The sequence below is a fragment of the Bos grunniens genome, chromosome 17 (assembly GCF_055505025.1).
Source record: "Bos grunniens cultivar Pamir isolate PY7600 chromosome 17, Bosgru_T2T1.0, whole genome shotgun sequence".
NCBI lineage: Eukaryota > Metazoa > Chordata > Mammalia > Artiodactyla > Bovidae > Bos > Bos grunniens.
This window is the reverse complement of record NC_141181.1, coordinates 69,875,691-69,901,086: the sequence shown is the minus strand read 5'-3', so window position 1 is coordinate 69,901,086 and position 25,396 is coordinate 69,875,691. Positions and strand designations below refer to the sequence as shown.

Here is a 25,396-nt window from a genome sequence, read left to right as displayed (position 1 = left end):
CCTTTGGAAAGAGGACGCTGAGTGCTTGCAGCCCAGGACCTGCTCTGGGCACATGGCCACCACTCGCTCGCCACGCAGCAGAGGCCCGGGGGCTCCCTGCTGAAGGTTATCCTTGCAGGACGAGGCTCCCTGGGAACCGGGTGGGACTCTGCACCCTGTGCCCCAGCAGCAATTCCAGAGGGACTGATGGGACACCAGGGAAATGGGAAACCCTCAGGGCCCGGCAGGACGCCTTCCCCTCCCCTTTCCTAACCCGCAGGACACCCTGCAGCCAATCGAACTCCCCCCCACCATCACCACTGTCGCAGGTACTGGTGCCATGTGGGCCAGGCAGTGCTGGCACTTTACATGTCCTCATAAGAAGCCGATTCTTCAAAATAAAGGAATGGGCTGACTGGGAACGGAGTTCTGCTGCTTAGCCTCTCGGTCGTGTCCTCCTCTCTGTGGCCTCACAGACTACAGCCCGCCAGGCTCCTCCGTCTATGCAATTTTCCAGGCGAGAACACCAGAGTGGGGTGCCATCTCCTACTCTGGGAGGGGGTTGGGTTAGATCATTTGTCTTGGGTCATGTGGCTAGAAGGTGGCACAGCCAGGATCCCGGTTCAGTTGGGTTCTGGCACCTCACACACCATGAGGAGCAGGCAGGACACAGAGCCCGGCTCTGCCCCGAGGCTCTCTCAGATCCCAGTACTCTTCTCCTTCCCCACAGCCACCACCCCCGGCTGGCATCACTTGCCACCTGGACCCACTGGCCCCTCTGCCACCCACCGTCCAGCCTCACTCCACCTGCTGCCAGAGAAGCAGAGCTGAGGCACCCACTGGCAGCCCTTGGGAATCCAGCCTGGCTGGGAAGGCCTTTCACAGCCCAGGATCTGGCCCGGGCTGGTCTCTCCAGCCTCATCTTGGGACGTCCTCACCTCCCCACTTCTCCCTGCTCCTGCCCCCTACCCCCGCCCCCACCACCAAGAACTGTCTTCAGCTCAGGACCGCCGTGCTCTCTGCCCCCTCGGAGTCTCACTTTCACTGCACTTCACTCACCATCAGCCCTCTGGGTCTTGGCTTATGCATCCCCTCCTCCAGGGAGCCTTCCCTGACCATCCAGACTGGGTTAGTTGCCTTTCACTGTGCTTGCTTTGTCCCGGTCAAGTGTCAGACACAATCCACTGTGACTGTCTGTGGCTCTGTCTGCCCTCTCCCAGCAGGCAGTGAGGTCCCTGGCTGCACAGACTGGTTCTGTTTTCCACTCAATCTTTATCTCCAACACTGTCTGGCACAGAGAGATGTGCAGTAAGCATTTGTTGTATAATAACTTAAAATATACTGATCTCCATAAAATTTAGCAAGAAAGCAAGTTTTCTAACTCAGAAGGCACTGCCTGCTCCAGATCTATGATTAAAACTCATCAAAGGACAAACATGGTCTGCAAAAACTGCTGTTTCTGAGGCCTCTTTGTGGGAGGAAGCAGTCATTCTGCAGGTCTCACATCCTGGGGATCACTTTCCCTTAGCACAGTCCTGAGTGACCACCTTCATTTCTCAGACAGGGTGGTCTGCTCCAGCACTGCCTGGCTGACCTAAGTAGCAGGGCTCTGGGAAGCTTCTGGGTCCCAGGGACAGGGTCGGCAAGGGACACCAGGTTGAGAAAAGGCATGTTTTGCATCAAGGTGTCATGGTTTTTCTATTTCCAAAAATAACGAATCTCCGTGAATTGCATTCTTGCTCAAACATTCCCTAAGGCAAAGATCTTACACGATCAGTCATATTTTGGGAGCGACAGTATTAGCGGTATTGCAGAGCTATTTGTCTACTTTAAGATGTGGCGTTTCAGGCCCCAGCAGAAAGAAAAGAGGAGCAGCCTGTATCTACAGTGACCTTCCTGATCCCGCTCCACACTAGGGGTCCCAATGAATGTGATCTGTGCACAGGCCCCCTGTTCTTTGAAGCAAAGAGGACATATAAAATGCTGTGATGCCTGAGAAAAATGTCCAGTCATTTTTAAAAGGCAAAAGGAAGGCTTCCCTGGGGGTCCAATGGTTAAGAATCCACCTGCCAGTGAAGGGGACGTGGGTTTGATCCCTGGTCCAGGAAGATTCCACCACTTGCCGCAGAGCAACTAAGCTCTTGGGCCACAATCACTGAGCCTGAATGCCTAGAGCATGCGCTCCACAACCAGAGAAGCCCCCGCACTGCAGTGAACAGTAGCCCCCATTCACTGCACTAGAGAAAGACTGTGCGTAGCAACAAAGACACAGTGCAGCCAAAAATAAATACAGAAATTTAAAAAAAAAATAACTTAAAAAATGGCGAAATGAGTGTGTTCATCAAGAAAACGTGACTTGAACACTTCCTCTGGTTTTCCTGGGTAGGCTGACTTGGTCTCCCTGAGCCTGGACTCCCCCACACTGCTGGTGGGCGTATAAAATCGTAGAATCACTTTGGAAGACAATTTGGCAACTACTTAGAGAGTTAAACATCCATCTACCCTCTGACCCAGGCATGCCACCCCTGGGTATTTACCCAAGAGAAAGGGAGGCACATGTCCACGCAAATGCTTGGACAGGAATGTTCATAGCGGCTCTACCTGCAGCAGCCAGAACCTGGCAACACCCTGAGGCAGGAGGCAGTGGGTAAGCTGCAGCACATCTCCAGGGGAAACCAGTGACACGCGCACAGCGTGAGTGGATTTCAAAACAGTTACACTGGGCGAAAGAGGCCAAACGGAGAGGAAGAAGAGACTTACTGTACAAGTCCACCTGCACACAATTCCAGAAAACGCAAACGTTACTGTGCCTGGAAGCAGGTCAGTGTGGCCTGGGGAGGCCGGAGGGGCTGGACACAGGGCAATTTGGGGTGGTGGATATGTCCCTAATCTTGACTGAGGTGGTGGTTTCATAGATATGTACTTACCTCAAACTTACCAAATTGTACAGTTTAAATACAGGCAGTTATGCTCAGACCCTCGGTTGTGTCTGATTCTCTTCGACTGCATGGACTGTGGCCTGCCAGGCTCCTCTGTCCATGGAATTCTCCAGGCAAGAATACTGGAGTGGGTTGCCATTTCCTTCTCCAGGGGGTCTTCCTGATCCAGGAATTGAACCTGGATCTCTTATGTCTCCTGCACTGGCAGGCAGATTCTTTACCACCAGCGTGACCTGGGAAGCCCATAGGTAGTTATGACACGCCTATTTTTCCAGTAGTCATGTATGGATGTGAGAGTTGGACTATAAAGAAAGCTAAGCACCAGAGAATTGATGCTTTTCAACTGTGGTGTTGGAGAAGACTCTTTGAGAGTCCCTTGGACTGCAAGGAAATCCAACCAGTCAATCCTAATGGAAATCAGTCCTGAATATTCATTGGAAGGACTGATGTTGAAGCTGAAACTCCAATACTTTGGTCACCTGACATGAAGAACGGACTCATTTGAAAAGAACCTGATGCTGGGAAAGATTGAAGGTGGGAGTAGAAGGGAACGACAGAGGATGAGATGGCTGGATGGCATCACCGACTCGATGGACATGAGTGTGAGTAGGCTCCAGGAGTTGGTGATGGATGGGTGATGGACAAAGAGAACACATTTATGTGTTTTATTTTCTTCTCCCAGTTTTATTGATATCGTTGACATACAGCATTCTGTAAGTTTAAGGTGTACAGCGTCACGATTTGATGGACAACCATTCTCTTTGGTGTTCAATACATGTTTGTTTTAATGCTGTTACTGAGCATAATCAGTTCAGTTCACTTCAGTCGCTCAGTCGTGTCTGACTCAATCCCGTGGACTGCAGCACACCAGGCCTCCCTGTCCATCACCAACTCCCGGAGTCTACTCAAACTCATGTCCATCGAGTTGGTGATGCCATTGAACTTCCTGATGTTCAAGCTGGTTTTAGAAAAGGCAGAGGAACCAGAGATCAAATTGCCAACATTCGCTGGATCATGGAAAAAGCAAGAGAGTTCCAGAAAAACATCTATTTCTGCTTTATTGACTATGCCAAAGCCTTTGACTGTGTGGGTCACAATAAACTGTGGAAAATTCTGAAAGAGATGGGAATACCAGACCACCTGATCTGCCTCTTGAGAAATTTGTATGCAGGTCAGGAAGCAACAGTTAGAACTGGACATGGAACAACAGACTGGTTCCAAATAGGAAAAGGAGTACGTCAAGGCTGTATATTATCACCCTGGTTATTTAACTTATATGCAGAGTACATCATGAGAAACGCTGGACTGGAAGAAACACAAGCTGGAATCAAGATTGCCGGGAGAAATATCAATAACCTCAGATATGCAGATGACACCACCCTTATGGCAGAAAGTGAAGAGGAACTCAAAAGCCTCTTGATGAAAGTGAAAGTGGAGAGTGGAAAAGTTGGCTTAAAGCTCAACATTCAGAAAACGAAGATCATGGCATCCGGTCCCACCACTTCATGGGAAATAGATGGGGAAACAGTGGAAACAGTGTCAGACTTTATTTTTCTGGGCTCCAAAATCACTACAGATGGTGACTGCAGCCATGAAATTAAAAGACGCTTACTCCTTGGAAGGAAAGTTATGACCAACCAAGATAGCATATTCAAAAGCAGAGACATTACTTTGCCAACAAAGGTTCGTCTAGTCAAGGCTATGGTTTTTCCTGTGGTCATGTATGGATGTGAGAGTTGGACTGTCAAGAAGGCTGAGCGCCAAAGAATTGATGTTTTTGAACTGTAGTGTTGGAGAAGACTCTTGAGAGTCCCTTGGACTGCAGGGAGATTCAACCAGTCCATTCTGAAGGAGATCAGCCCTGGGATTTCTTTGGAAGGAATGATGCTAAAGCTGAGACTCCAGTACTTTGGCCACCTCATGCGAAGAGTTGACTCATTGGAAAAGACTCCAATGCTGGGAGGGATTGGGGGCAAGGGGAGAAGGGGACGACAGAGGATGAGATGGCTGGATGGCATCAGTGACTTGATGGACGTGAGTCTCAGTGAACTCCGGGAGTTGGTGATGGACAGGGAGGCCTGGCGTGCTGCGATTCACAAAGAGTAGGACACGACTGAGCAACTGATCTGATCTGATCTGGTTCTCCAGTGGTTAAGAATTTGCGGGACTTGGGTTCAATCCCTGGTCGGAGAACTGGGATCCCACATGCTGGCCCATGCACCCAAACCACTGAGCCTGCACGTCACAAGTAGAGGGTCCATGCGCCACAACGAAAGATCCTGCGTGCAGTAACTGAGACCAGACACAGACAAATAAAAATAAATACATATTTTAAAAAAATGATACCTCAATCTTAAAAAATGAAAGCTAACTTTTAAAAGAAAGAGAGAGACAGAGAAAGGCTGTCCACCGAGAAACCCTGCGCTCCACACCCTGCAGCTGGGGCAGCTGCTGCAAGCCTCTGAGGCCACAAGACCAGCACCTTCACATGGTCAGATCTCCCACCTGGCCTGCTGAAGGCCCAGTTGTGCCCTGGGAAGGCCCCACATTCCCTCACTAAGAAGACCCTACCCGCCCCCCCACCATCAGCCCACATGAGGCTACCGTGCCGGTCATGACGCTCGGGACCACCATTCAGGTTCCCCAGGGCATCCCCCCCTAACTGGCCAGGACTGACTGTTGCGTGAGGCAGAGGTGTTCTTCAGATAGAATTCAATTTGTGATTGTAGATTATCTTCTTTAGCTGCTTTTAGGCAAAAGGACACCATCACGATGGCCAATGAAAATCCCACTCACATGGCCCATTTCCCTCTCCCCGAGGCTCAATGCAATAGAACAGAGGTGATCCCAAGAAGGCGGGAGCATGCCTGGGCTCTGGGGAAGCTGCAGTGACTCCTTCAAGCTCCAGGGCCAGCGTCTAAGCAGAGTTCCCTGTTCCCGGCTTCCCCCACCAGGCAGCAAGCAAAACGACGCTTTCTGCTCCTGCTCTTCACTGGGTCCTCATCCAGGGAATGTGGCAAAGCACAGCTCCGAGCTGCAAAACTCTACATCGGGATTTCAGCACCACTGCTCACACACTCATTCAAATCCTGGGCACCTACTGTGGCAGGCCCGGCGCTCTGCACGTTCCTGGCAGCCAGCAATCTAGCTGAACGGACAGATGTTGAACAAAGCATCTCCACTTCCTAACAGAGATCTCGGGCAAGGGGCTGAGGTCGCCCCTGTGAACAGGGGTAAAGCACCTTCCTCTCAGCAGACCGTTCATGACTCACTGAGCCGCTGCCCCGGCCGTGCCTGCACCAGACCCAGCACCGCCCGGGGTCAGCCTTGGCGGTGGGGTGCAGGGAGAAGAAACGGGGTGTGCTCCTTAATGGGTCTGTCTCCCTCCGGTTGGCCCCAGGACAGAATGCTCCGGCCCACCTGCAGTCACCTTACACACAGAGACACCAAGAGGCGTGTGTCTGAGGAGCGCAGCCTTCAGTGGAGAGATGGACAGTGGGTACCCTGGCCAGGAAACCCCCAAGACCGGCCTCTCCACACCCACAACTCGGGTTGGGGCCTGAGCCCAAGGACAAATGATTCAGTGTGTGGTGGGACCATGACGCAGGAATGATGGAAGGCTGTGGGCAGGGGCCGCTGCTTCCCACTGTGAGCACGACTTTCACTACTCCTTCCCCGTGTGTATTAGTGGGACAAGAAAACTCCATTTTTAATATTAAAATAAAATTGGGACACGGCATTTACTTTTGGGTTGCTTGAAACGCAGTGGTCTGACAGAAGTCAGATCCACAAATGCCAAGGGGATTAAATCAAAAGGGCTTAACGGTATTTCAGTGGCCTGAGCGCACTGCAGCGGGCTGTGGGAAATGGCAGAGTCACAAGTGTGTGGCGTGTCCCCATCTCACAAGTGACGAGTCGCGACTCCGCAGGGGCTGCACCGAGGACAGTGCACTGCTCAGAGTTTTAGCAGCCCCGCCGCTCACTGGTGACTGAATGTGCCCTAGGACCTGCTCTGGACAACCGCTTGGCCATTTTCCGAGAGGAGATGGATCACTGCAGCACATTTATTGCAAAAGGACTGGCACTGGCAATGAGAAAAACGGCACTGGACGACTCGCAGTTTTTAAAATAACACTAAATAACTGTGCCTTTCTGCTGGCTGGGGCCTCTGAGCCCCAAGCGGACTGAGCTCTCAGCCCGAGCAATCATGTGGTTCGGGCACCTTCATTTGGTTTTAAATAGACTATGGACAGATTAAGGGTTTTCGCTTCGTATTAAATTGAGAATCTGACTGGCACACATGAAATACTATGTAAGAGGGAAAATAATGAGCCGAGGAATACGGAAGAGCAGGAAGCGCGTCTGAAGCAAGGGGGATGGGCTGGTTTCTGTGTAACAGGAGCTAGACCAGACGTGAGGGGAGGAGAAGCAAAGGGCAGGGCTGGGCAGGGGGCGTCGGGCGGGGCACCTATCAGCAAAGGCTCCCCATCACCCAAGCTCGAGACTGAGCCCTCCTCTGTCCCTTCGAGTCTATTGCTACTTCATTCTGCAAAGAAACTGGGGAAAAAAAGTGTTTCCTGGGACTTCTGAGGTGATCCAGTGGTTAAGACTTCACCTTCCAATGCAGGGACTACAGGTTTGATCATGGATCAAGGAGGTAAGATCCTACATGTCTCACGACCAAGAAGCCAAAAAACAAGAAGTATTGTCACAAATTCAATAAAGATTTTTTAAATGCTCCATCTTTAAAAAAAAAAAAAAAAGTTTAAAAAGTGCTTCCTGGCCTTCCCTGGTGGTCCAGTGGATAAGAACCCTTCTGCCAATACATGGGACACGGGTTCAAATCCTGGTCCGGGGAGATTCCACATGCCTTGAGGCAACTAAGCCCGTGCATCACAACTACTGAGCCTGTGTGCTCTAGAGCCTGGGAGCCACAAGAGAAGCCACTGCAGTGAGCCGCCCGAGCTCCGCAACAAAGAGCAGCCCTCACTCGCCGCAGCTACAGAAAGGCCACTCGCAGCAACAAAGACCCAGCACCGCCAAAAATAATTAACTATTCTTTTGGTTTAAAGTGCTTCCTGTTTTTTCTGGCGCTCTTTCAGGGAAGGACAGGCGTGGGTCCCTGTTACTCAGAGTCTCATCTGTCCAGCTCGCGTAGCTGCAAGCGCAGCCCTGGAGGTGCAGGGAGGCCCGGACGGCAGAGGCTGGAAGGGGGCAGGGCCGCCTGAGGCTGCCTTTCAGAAGCACTGTCAAATGTCTGTGGGACGTGCTGACCACAGGCACAGAGAGGGAGTAGAAGGTCCTAGGTGTCCAGTCACTTCAGTCGTGTCCGACTCTTTGCCACCCCATGAACCGTAGCACACCAGGCTCCTCTGTCTGTGGGACTCTCCAAGCAAGAATATTGGAGTGGGTGGCCTTGCCCTCCTCCAGGGGATCTTCCTGACCCAGGAATCGAGCCCATATCTCCTGCATCTCCTGCATGGCAGGCAGGTTCTTTACCCACTGAGCCACCTGGGAAGCCCTGCAGAAGGTCGTACTGGTCCTCAAAGAACCCACAGGCCACACCACCAAGCTGTTAGTGGTCACGTATTCCATGCGAGAAAAGATTTGATCAGAACCCACAGGCCACACCACCAAGCTGTTAGTGGTCACGTATTCCATGTGAGAAAAGGTTTGATCACGCGTCCACAGTGCCTGAGCATCTCTAGATGATGCACACGCACGTCGTGCTGCTTGACTAACGCCTGACGAACCTGTGCTCTCTGGGTCAGCGGAACTCATATCCTTCTTGGAAACAACAAGGCCAGAGGAGAGGGGAGTCAAGACCCACGACACCATCGCACCAGTACCCAGCACAACGTCTCCTAGGGAGGCATCAGCAAAGAGAGGGAGCTGCAAGAGAGACAGGGTCCGCAGGCTGTCACCTGTGCAGCAGGCTGGAGCCGTAAGAAGCCCGAGCGTCCAGCCGAAGGACGGCGGGATGAGGAAGCTGGGGCACCGGCTCTGCACAGAACAGAAGCCAGGCGTGAAAAAGGGACAGGCGAGGCTGCAGAACACTGGCCCGGAACACGGATGCTGTAATGCTAAGTGGAGGAGAGCTCGGCTCGCTGTGCGGGGATGTGTGTGGGGAGCTGGGAGGGAGTGGCGATGGCTGGATCACAGCAGTGTTTTCATTGCTTCTTTCAAGCTGCCTTTCCTGCCATGTTTTAATGGCACAGAGAGTCAAGTTGAAGCAAGAGTGGAGGATGATTTTTCCCACCGGTTCCCCCTTCCTTCCTCTTCTCCACAGGAGAGTGTGGATTTCCTCCAAGTGTCCCCGGCTTCCAGCCTGACGGGCGTGTTTGCGAACCAGCCTGTCTCTGCCCTTGGGGCCTCCTGAATTCATCCCTCTCCAGGACAGCTCCTGCCTCCCTCCGCGGATGGGCTGCCTGGGCTGTGGCCGCAGGGGCGCCCTGGCATTTTTCTCCTGAGTGTGGGTATCAGTTGATGGCCGTGAGCTGTGATCGCATCTGGGAGACCCTGAGCCCGGTGCAATGGGGGCATTTCCATAAAAATGGACAAGCATAGGCCCTTCTGGATAAGTTATGATGGCCAAGGCTCACGCGAGGGTATTTGTGGGTTTACCTTCCCTTAGCCATGCTGCGCACTTTCTGCTGAGGCAGTGTTTGCTGGAACAACCTTTATAACTCTCCAAGTATCAAAATGGAAAGTGTGCATTCAACCCAGTAATCCTTTCTCTAAGAATTTACCCTTAGGAAATAACCACACCACAGCCAAAGAAAAGAGAAAGCGAGCACAGAAATGCTTGTCCCAGTGCTTTTTTTGGATAATAAGGAAACACGGCAAGCAACCCGAATGGCTAAGAAAATGTTTGATTAAATTGTGCTATATCCACCCCATGGATACCACGCACTATTAAAAATGACATTACAGGGACTTCCCTGGTGGTCCAGTGGTTAACGACCCCGCCTTTCAATGCAGGGCCTGCAGGTTCGATCCCTGATCAGGGAACTAAGATCCCACGTGTCACAGGGTGCAGCCAAAGAAAGAAAAAAGACACTGTAATTAGATACCGAACAGGTGACAAGATGAAAGAATTGCTGTTTCAGGTGTGACAGTGGCCTCGAATGGATGCTTTTAAGAGTCCTTGTATTTTGATTATTCATTTACTTGTTGGCCACACTGTGAAGCACGTGGGATCTTAGACCAGGGATTGAAACTTCGTCCCCTGCAGTGGAAGTCTGGAGTCTTAACCACTGGCTTGCCAGGGAAGCGCTGAGTCCTTGGGTTTTAGAGAGACATGTGAAATATTTGCAGATGGGGTTTGGTTTAAAATAACAGTGGTGAAGCAGATTAGTGGTTCCCAGGAGCAGAGGGAGGTGGGGAACAGGGAGTGAGCGCTAATGGGCATGGGGCTTCCTCTTGGGGATGATGAAAGTGTTCTGGAATTAGAGGTGACGGCTGCACGATGCTGTGAGTGTGCTAAGTGTCACTAATGGTGAATTTTGTGTCATGTGCATCTATCACAATAAAAAATAATAATAGTGGAGGGTTACCAGAAGATGGGATGAGGTGAAATACGACTGGCCATGAATTGATACTTGTTGGAAGGTGAGTGATAAGAACGTGGGGCTATGTATGGTATAAGTGTGTTAGATACACATGCGTGAAACATATTGGATAGCTTCCATAATAAACAGTGATGCATATTTTTTTGGCTCAGAATGTCTGCAACATGTTGAATTTAATGAACCAGTTTCAATATTGAATATTGTGAATTTTCCAGTGGTGTGAAATTACATATAAAAATGCATCTGTATACATAAATTAATGTTTGCGATGCTATTCAGTAAAGATTTAACTGTGATCATTTCTAGGTTAGTACATTTGAGATTTTTCTCCATTTTGTTCATTTCCCAGTATGGTTTGCACTTTTCTTTTTTCCATTCAATCTTTTTACAAAACAATAAAGGTTTTCATCTTAAAAAGCAGAAGTGTTTAGAACACCCTTTTTACCTCAGGCAGTCTCACAGAATGGTCCTGGGAAAATGGCAGATTCCCAGCAAGAGCCACCTGGCTAGCTTGACACCTGGGCGCTTGGTGGCACCGCCCTCTGCAGTGGCCATCTCCACTGCTGGACGCCCCTGCCAATGGTCATTACTTACCCTCAGACTACCTGAAGACACAGCAATGATCCTCCCTTTGAGGAGCAAAGAAATGAAGGCTTAGCGAGGTTAAGGGCCTCGTCAAAAGTGACACAACGGAAGGGACTTCCCCGGTGGTCCATGGTTAAGAATTAGTCTTGCCCTGCAAGGGACACGCGTTCAAACCCTGGTCAGGGCACTGAAATCCCACATGCTGCAGAGCCCGAGTGCCACAACTTGAGAGTCTGCACCTCAACAAGAGATCACACAACTTGGGAGTCTGTGCACCTCAGCAAGAGATCACACAACTTGAGAGTCTGTGCACCTCAACAAGAGATCACACAACTTGGGAGTCTGTGCACCTCAACAAGAGATCACACAACTTGGGAGTCTGTGCACCTCAGCAAGAGATCACACAACTTGGGAGTCTGTGCACCTCAACAAGAGATCACACAACTTGGGAGTCTGTGCACCTCAACAAGAGATCACACAACTTGGGAGTCTGTGCACCTCAGCAAGAGATCACACAACTTGAGAGTCTGTGCACCTCAACAAAAGATCACACAACTTGGGAGTCTCTGCACCTCAACAAGAGATCACACAACTTGGGAGTCTGTGCACCTCAGTAAGAGATCACACAATTTGGGAGTCTGCACGTCAACAAAAGATTACACAACTTGAGACTCTGTGCACCTCAACAAGAGATCACACAACTTGAGAGTCTGTGCACCTCAGCAAGAGATCATACAACTTGAGTCTGTGCACCTCAGTAAGAGATCACACAACTTGGGAGTCTGCACCTCAACAAGAGATCACACATGATGCAGTGAAGATCCTGTGGGCGGCAACTAAGTAAATTTTAAAAGCTCGTTACACAACGGAAAAGACAAACTCTAATTCAAAATGGTATGGGTGCCCCAGTGTTCACAGCGGCGCTGGTCACAACAGCCAGACATAGAAGCAGCCTGAGTGTCTGTCGACAGAGGAATGGGTAAAGAAGATAAGGAATATATATGTGTGTACACAGTGGAGTATTACTCAGCCACAAAAAAGAGTGAATGAAGCCATCTGCAACACATGCGTGGACCTGGAGACTATCATACTAAGTAAAGTAAGACAGAGAAAGACAAAAAGTGACATCACTTATTTGTGGAATCTTAAAAAAAAAAAAGAACTTATTTACTAAACAGAAACAGACTCACAACCAATATAGAAAATAGTATTATGGTTATCAAAGGGGAAAGTGTGGGGGGGGGCAGGGATAAATTAGGAGTTTAGGATTAGCAGATACACACTACTATTACTAGATAAGTAATAAGTTCCCTGTACAGGACAGGGAACTACATTCAGTATCTTGTAATATCTATAATGGAAAGGAATCTGGAAAAGAATACACATACATACATATATATGTATAACCGAATTACTTTGCTGTATTCCTGAAACTAACATAACATTGTAAACCAACTTTCAAAATTTGTTTTTAAGCTACACAATGACTCAAGGCAAAATTAGGGTCCCAAATCTTGTGCCCCCTTTACTAAGCCACAGCCCTGCACACTGTCATGCAAATGAGACTCAGCTATGCCCCCTGTCGGGGTGAACTTGCCCGCCTGCTGGTGCCACAGCCCCGAATACCTAGCCTTGAGCTTTGTAAGTTTCTCTCCAAATCAAAGCTCAAGCTGGCAAAGTCGAGTGCAGAAGGAACCCAGGAAGATGTCCCATCCCAGCTCACCTTGGGTTCGGGTCACGTACTTTGCCGAAACGAGCTGCCAACCCCACCCACGTCAGAGACCGGTGCTCATGCCCACAGATCCACAAGTAGGTTAACATTTAAATGGCAACAAAGCATGGACCTTCTCAATCTGATAATTACAAAGATAAGTGCTATTATGCCCTTTAGTTACAAAGGAAACAATTAGTATCAGGATAATTGCCCTGGCAGGAAAATGATGCTTAAAGCATCTTAATGGTAAGAATGGACGGAATGCAGACAAGTGAGTCTTTAGTTTATCTTTCTGGTCAAACGACTCTGACCTATTAATCCTCATATGAAGTCCACCTCCAGTACAGACATTTCAGAATGCTTCTTTTTCTACTGAAATAAGGGGACCACCTCTGGGCCATGGGCTCCTGGGCTCTGCCAGCTGGCAGAGGGTCTGTGGGAAGAGTCGGAACAAACACCACCCTCGCTTTGAAAACCCAGCTCAGCCTCCCTGAGAGCTGAGCTGTCAACCTGCTCGCGTTCTGCACGTACATTCCAACTCGCTGGAGAGTGACCCAGTTACCCTGAGCCTCTTCCGCCAGCACTGACTTACATGAGTCCCTCAGGGTAAGCCGCTGCCATCTGTATGGGCACAGGGTCACATCTGAATCCAAACTGCCAACACCGCTTACACAACAGGACACTGTCGCTCTGCAAAGTTCCCTCCTGGTGGCTCTCGCCTTTGCTGAAGAGGATACTTGAGAATTGACTCCAACTCACGTCCCTTCCCCGCCCTGCAAGCCCTGGCAAGGCCGAGCCCTCCGAGGTCTCTGTCCTTCCAGGAAGCTGTGCCCTATGCCAATTCCTGCTTCTTCCGGAAGGGCCAGAATTCTCTCCCAGAGACACTAACTTTCTCCTTGGTTTCTTCAGACTCTGAAGAGAGCCCAGCCTTCTCTGCTGGAAGCACGTGTGTGTCCCCCTTTCTCAGGCCCCGACCCCCTTTTCTAGTTCCCTCCTGACCTCTGAGTCACCAGGGAGAGTACAAGTTCCTTTAAAAAAGCCTCAGTGCACTGCATTGTTAATTTTTCAGATATGATAACGGTACCTTGACTATATTAACCTTTTTAAAAAGGCATCCTTATCTTTTAGACACACACCCTGAAATGTTGACAAATATTCAAAATGATGCAAGGTTAGGGAAGAGAGCAGAGACACAGAAACAAGACTGAGTTGATAACTGGTGACAGGTATGGGCCGGTTCCTGAGACTTCTGTCTGCTTCTGTCGTCCCCTGGGTTCCGCAGCATCCTTGAGTCCACCTGCACCCTCCTGAGGCTTTCATGCCTCTTTGAACCGACGTGTTTACTGAGCAACAACTCCACACAAGGCGCTGCTGCAGCTGCAAAGAGCGACGGGCGCTCCTGCAAAGAGCCCTCAGGATGAGGAGGCTGGGCCTCGATTTTCACAAAACCCTCCCCTGCAAAGTAAGAGCGACTGGCGCTCCTGCAAAGAGCCCTCAGGATGAGGAGGCTGGGCCTCGATTTTGACAAAACCCCCCCAGGGACTCATTTCTCAAACTGAGCACAGATTTTTCTCTCCCCAGATACCAGGGTGGGCCTGTGAAGTGGAGTGGGGTGAGCTGGGCTTCCTGTCCTGGCATCGCTGAGGGGAAATCTTAACTGCCCCCACCCTGTGCCTCCCTTGGTCTTACTGGATGAAGTGGCCCAGATGTGAGTCAGGGCAGAGAAGAGTTTGAGGGAGAGAGAAGCTGACTCATACACGTTTCAGAGGGTTTGGGTGGGCTCAGCCCCTCTGTCCCACAACCTGTGAGCCAAGGACTACAGGCCAGGAGAGGCCTGCCTCTCACCTGGGCTAGAAGCTTGGAGGGAAGTGCTGAGACCACCAGGGGCTTCGAGGCCTGAACGCCTGAACGCCGGACACCGCCTAATCCAAAGGGCTAGAAATCAGAAGCAGACCCCCCCACCTCCTGCCAAACTGGGCACAGATCTGTTTATCTGTACAGAGGGCCGTGTGGCATTCTGGGGGCCCCGGATCCACAGCCAGAGCGACCAGAGAATTCCCATCTCGAGCTGCTGACCTATCGATGAGCAGTGGCTGCCCACCCCCCTGCCCCCAGTACCACTGAATGTTCATCCTGGGGCCACTAGAGAAACGGAAGCCAAACCCTCTGGTCAGCAACGCCTTTTTCGCTGCTATCAGCTTCGGTGAAACACAGTTCACACCCACAGTCCCACTCTCTCAGTCCAGGTGAGGACCGTGGAGCCAGAGTCTTCATGGCGAAGGGCGCAGCGTTCCCAGTACGGACACAGTCCCTCTTCTCAGGAGGAGAGAAGGCTTCACCCACACCAGGAAGACAGCGGCCAAGGATACAGGTACAAGTGCCCCCGGGGGACTCCCCACACTGCCCGTCGTCTCTCTGGATCCCGTTCATTAAAAAAAAAAATACATGGCAGTAAACCAGAATTAAACCCTCATTCCATGGAAAACGTGCAGTCTGGAAATGGGGGAAGCAAGACGGGTGCAGCAAGCCATCCAGGAAGTCTGAGTAGACCGTGTTTCTCAAAGGAGATCCGTGGGGGGCTGACAGGAGCACTGCCTGGAATGCATATTAAAAATGGGGTTTCTCGGGCTTCTCTGATGGTCTACAGGTTAAGACTTCAAATTCCCAGTGCAGGGGGCCCCAGTTCAATCCCTCTGGGGAACTAGATCCCACATGACACGACTAAGAGTTCATACCACAGACTTCCCTGGTGGTGGTGCAGTGGATAGGAATCCGCCTGCCAGTGCCGGGGACACAGGTTCAATCCCCACTCCAGGAAGATTCCACGTGCGGCAGAGCAACTCATCCCATGAGACACAACTGCTGAGCCCATGCTCTAGAGCCTGTGAGCTCTGACTCCATGGGTCACAACTGCTGAACCCCTTGCGACTGGGGCCTGTGCTCCGCGAGAGTGCTAAGTCACTTCAGTCATGTCTGACTCTTTTCAACCCTGTCGATTGTAGCCCACCAGGCTCCTTTGCCCATGGGATTTTCCAGGCAAGAATACTGGAGTGGGTTGCCATTTCCTCCTAAAAGGGGTCCTGACTCAGGGATCGAGCCCGCATCTCTTACATCTCCTGCTTTGGCTGCTGCTACTGCTATGTCGCTTCAGTCGTGTCCGATTCTGTGTGACCCAATGGACGGCAGCCCACCAGGCTCCCCCATCCCTGGGATTCTCCAGGCAAGAACACTGGAGTGGGTTGCCATTTCCTTCTCCAATGCATGAAAGTGAAAAGTGAAAGTGAAGTCGCTCAGTCGTGTCCGACTCTTCTCGACTCCGTGGACTGCAGCCTACCAGGCTCCGTCCATGGGATATTCCAGGCAAGAGTACTGGAGTGGGGTACCACTGCCCGGGCCTTTTACCACTAGCGCCACCGGGGAAGCCATTGCAATGAGGAGCCCGTGCACTGCAATGAAGAGTAGCCCCTGTGTGCAGCAATGAAGACTCAGGGCAACCAAAAATTTAGGGGAAAAAAAAGTGTCCACACACTGAAACTAAAGACCCCGCGTGCCGCAACGAAGCTTGAAGACCCCGGGCACTGCAACTCAGGCCTGGAGCAGCCAAGATAAACAAAAAATTATTTTTTTAAAACAGAAATGTGTACATTTAAAATGGGAGTTCCTGAGCACCACCTGATCATCTCGTCAGAGTCTCAATGGTCCTCCCCTAAGAATTTTAACGTGTTCACCCCAGTGGCCTTCGTGCCCACCTAAGTTACAGAGAAGTGTTTCTGGGTGTGTGTGTGTGTGCGTGTCGTGTGTCTGCGTGTGTACTGTTGCTGTTGTCTAATCCATGCCAGTCAATATTTTACTACCTTAATCAGCTCGTGAAAGACTTCAGTAAACCTGTCCACCTCAGCGGATGAGGCTTCTCCTTCTTGGGCCCTGGGAATCTGAGGGGTAACAGCTTGAATGTGCCCGTGTTTTCCGTTTGTCCTGAGACGAGCGCACCCCACCCCCGCTCAGCCTCTGGGGGTGGCCACGGTTGAAGCCATGGCTCAGTACTTGCAAGCATTCTCCGAGCACTCAGGAGCAGCGCCTCCCACCCACTCAACAAGCCAGAAACCCCCATTTCAGGAAGCCACTCCTCTGAATGAGAAGAGTGCCGAGGGGACCAAGGAGAGACCACTCTCTCTCCAGGCCACGTGCGAGCCGAGGCACAGAGGCAGCAGGCTTTCCAGGGGCTCTCTCCAGAGCCCGAACAGCCCCCTCCCCACTCCCCAGGGATTTATTTTCACCTGGAGGGATCACAGCCAACAGAGACAGCAGGAAAGCCTTCCAGGTCCTACCTTTAGAGGATTTTCATCTTGAAGCTCTAGGACGGCAGGCTGCCCAGATGTTCTTTAGGCTCAGCCCCCAGGGCCACCGGCCAGCCACCCCCCTGCAGCCCCTGCCTGAACGCCCACCTTGGTTGCTCTAAGGGCAGAATCTGGGTGGCCCGGGGTAATTCCAAGTCCCAGGCTGTGATATCAGAATAGGGCTATGACATCAACGTGGGGGCAGGTCAGCCTGGGGGAGCAGGGCAGGAGAGGGAGCCCCCGAGGGGCTGGATTAGCCACCCCATGGTGGGAGCAAGGCGCGAGATAGGGGGTGTCCGGCAGTGGCTTCACGGCTCACAACCTCCTGGCACCCACTGGGAGGCGGGCCTGAAGATCTGAAAATGATTCACAAATCCTGAAAGGTACGTGGCAAGCCAGCCAAGCGGCTGGCGCTTCGGGAACTGATTCAGGCACCGATTCAGGAGCAAGGAAAGCAAATGAACCGTCTTCTAGCGCCCTCCTGTGTCAAATGAAAGGACATGCTCTGGTTTCTGACTGAGAAAGTCCCAAGTGGGCTGAGCCTCACGTCCCCGCAAGATGCAGCTAAATGCAGGTCGATGAAAGGCGAAAGACGCTTTACATCTGAATAAGAATAAACAAACTGCAGTATGAGTATGCCCCAATCATTGTATGGGACACATTTACACTAAAACATTACTTGTTGTGTGTCTGAAGTTCAAATGAAACTCGGGGGCCTCTATGTGTATTCACGAAAATTTGGCAATCTTATCCAGGGAGATTTTTTAATGCAGGTGCCCTCTGCCCACCCCATTCCCAACACTGCTCTCATTCATTCAGATTTATCACTGCCCAGCGACCTGGGAGTCTGTGTTATTTTAAAGCTGCCAAGGTGACTATTATCAGTAACTACAGCTGACTTCCGTTAAGCATTTGCCAAGCCATGTGCCAGGTTCATATCACCCACTATGTCAGCCCTCACCGCACCTCCAAGGGGGTGGTTCTATGATTAAGCCCATCAGAAAGCAGCACCTTGACCAAGGTCATACAGCCATGAAGGGAGCCACGGTTTGAACCCAGGCGTACTGGATCCCACTGACTTAGAAATCTTTGAATTGGAAGGATGCTGGGAGGCACACAATCGGCTGGTGGGGGAGCCCCTTGCCAAGTTCAGCATCGCTGCTGACACACTCAAACACCAGAGTGTGGACCCCAAGGAAGAGAGTCATCATGGTAAGGGGGACCCACATTCTAACTAGTGGAGACCAGAACAGAAGGTCGGACTGACAGTCAGTGACCTGCCTTCCACAGGCACTGAGAGGCTCGTGCTGGCGGGACCCCAGCGCAGGGACACTGCAGTGCTATAAAAACAAGGAGGAAGCTTTTCATGCACTCACAGGGAGAAATCCCAAGATCTACTATCGCTAAACAGAAAAAAAAAAAAAAAAAAACAGCAAAGTGGGGGATTGCACTTTTTAAAAATAAGTACTTATTTGCGGGACTTCCCCTTAGTCCAGTGGTTAAGACTGCCTTCCAATGCAGGAGGTGCGGGTTCAATCTCTACTCAGGGAATTATGATCCCCCAGGTTGCACGGTGCAGCCAAAAAAAGTGTACTTATTTGAATATACACACGTAAAGACACACGATCCCGGAAGCTCAGTGGCCCCGTGTGGCAGAACAGGGTGGTCAGCTGGGCAGAGTCAAGGCCAGACTTCACAGCATGCGCCTTTGAAACTGTTGGTTTACGAATCTTGTAAAGACATTACATGGTAAAAAAATGAATGCATGAAAGTAAAATGTAAAATGTCTTGCTTAGGACTTCTGAGCCAACCTTCCACCTTGGCGAAGGGGGCAGCTCTGGCTAAATGGTTTTCAGTCTCCGAAGCAGACCTCAGAGAAAGTCTGGCCTGAGGCACAAGCCCACCATCCTGGTCTCCCGCCCCGCCTTCTGCCTCTGGAGCTGACCCATCACAGCATCCAAAGGTTCTGCTGAAGCCCAGGAACCAGGGTTGACCCAAGAAAGGCACACCGAGCCCCGCCCACCACACACATCCCCACCCCGAGAACTGCCGGCCACCCCTGCCGTCTAACGTCCATCCGGCTGCTGAGGACGCGGAGCTGAGTGGGCAGGGCGAGGTGGGTCTTCCGGTCGGTCACCATTGTCCCCCCAACACTCTCAGCTCCCTCGGCCTCCAGACCCGTGACACTGCACGTGCTCCCGCCACGCCGAGCGCTGGCTACCTGAGTGGTTGCTCATCATGCGGACAGCCCTGGCCTTGGCCAGCTCCAGGGCGGTGATCCACTGCTGCCGCTCCACCTCCGAGCCGGCCTTGAGGTGGTAGGTCCTGCCCCCGCTGGTCAGCACGATACCGCAAGAGTCCTCCGTGTCGAAGTGCGCGGTGAACAGGTTGATGGTGCCACGGCAGGTGTGGGCCATTTCCCCCTGGTTTCTGTGGGATGCGAGAGGAGGGATGGCATGAGGCTCCCAGACTCGGTGGTTCTGAACCAAGGGTCCCCAACCTCCAGGATCTAATGCCTGATGATCCGAGGTGGAGTTGATGGAATAATAATGCCAACAAAGTGCACATTAATGTAACCCACTCGAATCATCCCCAAAAGCATCCCCCGCCTCCAGGTCTGTGGGAAAGCTATCTTCCACGAAACCGGTCCCTGGTGCTGAAGAGGCTGGGGACTGCTGTTCCAGACTGAAGAAGAGACCTCAAGGCCCATCCCTGGAGTCTCGGACCCTTGGAGCTGGCCGCGGCCCTGACGCCAGTGCTAGGAGAGAACGCCTCTCAGGACTGACTGGTAGAGGCTGGGCCTTGGCGGGGGGTGCTCTCAGCGGGGAGAGGGGCTGAGGGAGGAGGGCCCACGTCAGGGCCACGTGCAGGGCATGCTGGCTGTGCTCTGAGCCCTTGCAGACACCGGGAAATGGAGAGGGGAGACAGCCAGGGCCCTGCCAGGCAGCATAGACTTCTGACTCCACCCCAGGCTCTTTCCACCGAGTCTCAGAACCACAGAGTTGGAGCATGGTGGGAACCCACTGCTAAAACTGCGATTAGAGACCCGGAACCCCAGGGGGTGGACTTGGAGGGCCCCCCCAACCACTTGCCAGAAATGACCTGGGAACTGAGACCTGAAGAGCAAGGAAACCACCGTTCTCTTCTAGCCCCAGGGGATGAGGGCAATGGCTGGGCTGATCCAGTACCCCCAGTGACAAGGGACTACTCTGTGCTGGTTACAAGATCATGGAGCTGACGGTACCAAAGTAAGGGGAACATACATGTGTATCACTAAGTCCCTCTGCTGTCCCCCTAAACTATCACAGCACTGTTAATTGGCTACACTCCAATATAAAATAAAAAGCTTAAAAAAAAAAAGGTAAGGAAAAGCAGAGGTGACTAAGGCCTGGGCCATTTCCAACTGTGATCAATGTCTGAAAACTGAGCTCCAACTACCATGACTGGATCTACTTAACTCACTCCTCAGACACTCACTGGAAATTCAGACACCAGTCCTCCTCCCCACGACAAACCAAAGCTCTGTCCACAGAGCGGGTGGGGACAAGGTCAGCCCGTAGCCCTGCCGGTGCTGGAGTCCCTGTGGCAATTCTGCTGCTCTTCAGCGCTCACTTACTTTCCCTGGCTGCTCATCACCTGTTACTCTCTCAACTCTTCTACCAGTTCTAGAGTCAAATGACACAAGACGTTCATCTTTCACTGGAACAGCTGCTGCTGTTTCTGATTCTCTCCTGCTTTGGTTACATTCCTTAGAGAAGATGATGTGCGGCTGACATTGAACGACACCGGGGGTGAGAAGCACCCAACCCAAGCATAGGTGAGATCTGCTGGGTGCTGGCGGAGGCTGCGGTGGACCTAGAATGGCCAGCGGGGGAGGGGAAGAGGATGAACACAGAGAACAGCGTCGGGACCCGCCACAGCACCAGACAGAGGGGCCTGCTCCACAGCCTGCCTGCGCCAGTCTCCCAGGCGACCCCAGCGGGCCACCAGGGCAGGACCCTGTCACTGACCGGACTTCCTATGTTCCCTCCCAGGGAATGAGGCAAGGTGTCTTGGAGGACGGTGGTCCCCCTATCACAGTTCAGTTCAGTCACTCAGTCGTGTCAGACTCTTTGTGACCCCATGGACCACAGCACGCCAGGCCTCCCTGTCCATCACCAACTACCGGAGTTTACCCAAACTCATGTCCATCGAGTCGGTGATGCCATCCAACCATCTCATCCTCTGTTGTCCCCTTTTCCTCCTGCCCTCAATCTTTCCCAGCATCAGGGTCTTTTCAAATGAATGAGCTCTTCACATCAGGTGGCCAAAGTATTGGAGCATCAGTCCTTCCAATGAACACCCAGGACTGATCTCCTTTAGGATGGACTGGCTGGATCTCCTTGCAGTCCAAGGGACTCTCAAGAGTCTTCTCTAACATCACAGTTCGAAAGCATCAATTCTTCGGCACTCAGCTTTCTTTATAGTCCAAGTCTCACATCGATACGTGACTACTGGAAAAACCATAGCCTCGACTAGACGTTAACAAAGTAATGTCTCTGCTTTTTAATATGCTATCTAGGTTGGTCATAACTTTCCTTCCAAGGAGTAAGCGTCTTTTAATTTCATGGCTGCAATCACCATCTGCAGTGATTTTGGAGCCCAAAAAATAAAGTCATCCACTGTTTCCCCATCTATTTCCCATGAAGTGATGGGACCAGATGACATGATCTTAGTTTTCTGAATGTTGAGCTTTAAGACAACTTTTCCACTCTCCTCTCTCACTTTCATCAAGAGGCTCTTTAGTTCTTCTTCACTTTCTGCCATAAGGGTGGTGTCATCTGCATATCTGAGGTTACTGATATTTCTCCCAGCAATCTTGATTCCAGCTTGTGCTTCTTCCAGCCCAGCGTTTCTCATGATGTACTCTGCATAGAAGTTAAATAAGCAGGGTGACTATATGCAGCCTTGACGTACTCCTTTTCCTATTTGGAACCAGTCTGTTGTTCCATGTCCAGTTCTAACTGTTGCTTCCTGACCTGCATATAGGTTTCTCAAGAGGCAGGTCAGGTGGTCTGGTATTCCCATCTCTTTCAGAATTTTCCACAGTTTACTGTGACCCACACAGTCAAAGGCTTTGGCATAGTCAATAAAGCAGAAATAGATGTTTTTCTGGAACTCTCTTGCTTTTTCGGTGATGCAGCAGACCTTGGCAGCTTGGTCCCTATAGAAGCGGGAGGGCTCACGCCATCGGAGGCTCGAGTGGACCAGACTAGCGCAAGGTGTGGAGCGTCCTGGACACAAACCTTGTGCGTTTTCTCCAGTTCCCCTGACTGCCTCCTCCTCTGTCTCTGGGTCAGTGCCTCCTCCTTGTCCAGCTGTCCCTCTGCTTATGGACTTTCGTAAAATGACAGCGGGAATCAGGAAATGGGGGCAAACAGGGCAGATACCACCTCCCCCCCCTTTGCTTCTGCGGACTGCTCGGCAGCACGCTTTCTCCTCACATGTGTTCTGCTCGGCGGCACGCTTTCTCCTCACATGTGTTCTGCTCGGCGGCACGCTTTCTCCTCACATGTGTTCTGGAGGAGTCTGTGCGCCAGGCCCACTGTGTCTCTGCCGCTCAAGGTGAAGCGACATCCAGCAAAGCAAGCGCACTGCATCATCGCTTCTGTCCTTCCACTCCCCAATTCTGCTTCATTGCCCTGTGATCGCACCTCTCAAAGTGTTGACTCTTTAACATTTCTTGCCTTGGACTATGCTTTCTGGGGGATTTTCACAAAAAAATGTCTATGGGCAAGGGAAAAAAAAAAAAGGACAGGCAGCAAGTTTCAACCCAGACATATAGAAAGACAAAAGCTGGGACATCCCTGGTGGTCCAGTGGTTGAGAATCCACCTTGCAATGCATGAGACATGGGTTCCATCCGTGGTCAGGAAACTAAGATCCCACATGTCTCAGAGCAACTAAGCCTGGGTGCCACAAGTAGAGAGTCCGTGTGCCACTAGGAAAGATCCCCCATGACGCAATAAAGATCCCAGGTGCTGTAAGTAAGACCCAACGCAGTCAAATAAACGAATGCGTATTTTTAAAAATAAAGAAATAATAGGTTAGATTAAAAGATTCCTCTTACCCAAATCCAGGACAACTTGAGCATCAAAATAAATGGTAATGATAGATATTAACCCACTGGATAAGCTAGAAATCCATGAATTCACTCTGACATAAATAAGTGAATAGGGAAAAGCTCTTTTTAAAGAGCAACCATCAAAGTTATAACTGAGTCCAGCAAGAATCGCCAAACAGTGTTAAACACCAGTGGGGATGCTAGGTGAGGAACAGTTTTACAGAGCCTCAAGGTGTCTCCCCATAAAAATATTTTCTAATCAGTCATTAAATTAATATTATAAAAGTAACTTCACAGTTGGAAAAACCTGGCAAACACCATCTTAACGAAATGATGGAAGCCACATTTGTTAGCAGTAGGACAAATCAACACGGTGTGCCTCCTGGGACTGCCCTGGTAGTCCAGCGGTCAAGAATCTGAGCTTCCCATGCAGGGGGTCTGGGTTTGATTCCTCGTTGAGCAACTAAGATCCCACATGCCAGAAAGAAACAAAAAAAAACCATGGTGTGCCTCCTGATACGGAGCACTGTGAAAGACAAGTATGCGTCCTATGGTGTTCCTGCCGCAAATGCAGGACTGCTTCTAAACATAAGGGAACTCCAGGCAATCCCATACTGAGGCATATTCTACAAAGTAACCGGCCTGAATTTCTCAAAAACTCTCAGGCCACCAAAGACAAGGGAAAATGGAAAACTGTTCCAGACCGAAACGAAAGTGACAAGACAGGACAACCAAATGCAATCTATGGTCGGGAGTGGATCTTCTTGAAGGGACGTGATTGGGACAACTGGCAAATACAGACGGGGTCCACGGGTTGGATGGGAGCGCCGTGTCAGTGGTTACACTCTGCGTATGTCAGAGAACGTTCTGGCTTAAGGAATGCACGCTGATGTGTTATGTGACCACAGGCCTCGCGTCTGATACTTGTTCTTAAAGAGTTAAAAAAAAAGAATACAAATATATTGCTGTGCTAAGTGGCTTCAGTCGTGTCCAACTCTGTGACCCTATGGACTATAACCCACCAGGCTCCTCTGTCCATGGGATTTTCCAGGCAAGAATACTGGTGTGACAAGAATACTGCCATTTCCTTCTAGAGACTGATAACATAGATGACGTATATTAACAGTTTGGGGAGGGACTTCCCTGGTGATCCAGGGGCGGGGATGCTGTGCTCCCAATGCAGGGCGCCGGGCTTTGATCCCTGCTCAGGGAGCTGGAGCCCTGATGCCATAACTAAGATCCAAGACCCTGTGCGCTACCCCTGGGACTGAAAGTGAAAGTGCTAGCTGCTCAGTCAGGCGCGACTCTTTATCACCCATGGACTGTGGCCCCGCGGGGTTCCTCTGTCCATGAGACCCTCCCTGGAGTGGGCTGCCATTCCCTTCTCCAGGGGATCTTCCCAACCCAGGGATCCCATCCGAGTCTCCCACACTGCAGGTGGATTCTTTACCATCTGAAGCATGGTTGCTGCTGGGACTAGGGGCAGCCGAATAAATGAATATAAATATTAAGAAAAATAATTGAGGGATCTGAGAGGTGGGCATTCTTGGTACTATTCTTGTAATTTTTGAAATTATTTCAAAACAAAAAGTTTATTTTAAAAAATCTGAGAAGTAGCAACAGTTATACTGAATGGACTCTATTAGGATTTCTGGAAACTGTAAAAAAAATTTGTAATCAATGGGGAAAATTTATTATAGGATTATATGAAATCATGTGTGTGAACCTTGTGAAAATTATAAAGAACCATTGAATTTAAAGAAATTTTCATTCAATAAATACCCATTGAGCGCCTACACGTTTTTAATTTTTAAAAAAATCAATGGGGAAATTTTAATATTTACTGGATATTTGATAATATTAAGGAATTATTGTTAAATTTTTAGGCATTTTAATGCCATTTAGATGAATTTTTAAGAAACCTTCATCTCTAAAGAGATACATAATATTTACAAATATTCACTATTATTAAAATTATTTTTAACGTAATTCTTGGCATTAAGTAAAAGATGTCTGGGACTTACTTCAAATTTAAAAAGAATTTTTTTATGTGGACCATTTTTAAAAGTCTTTATTGAATTTATTACAATACTGCTTCTGTGCTTTATGTTCTGGTTTGGGGGCAGTGAGGCATGAGCGATCTTAGCTCCCCTACCAGGGATCAAACCC

General features: G+C 50.5%; 1 protein-coding gene across 2 annotated transcripts in view; it reads right to left on the bottom strand.

Moving 5' to 3' along the window:
• Window positions 1-25,396, bottom strand: part of OSBP2 (oxysterol binding protein 2) — a 122,935-nt gene that overhangs the window by 76,505 nt on the left and 21,034 nt on the right. For both annotated transcript variants that reach the window (XM_086348761.1, XM_086348763.1), the window contains exon 2: window positions 19,347-19,555. In XM_086348761.1, coding sequence (XP_086204887.1) covers window positions 19,347-19,555 — 209 coding nt within the window. The remainder of the gene's footprint in view (window positions 1-19,346; window positions 19,556-25,396) is intronic.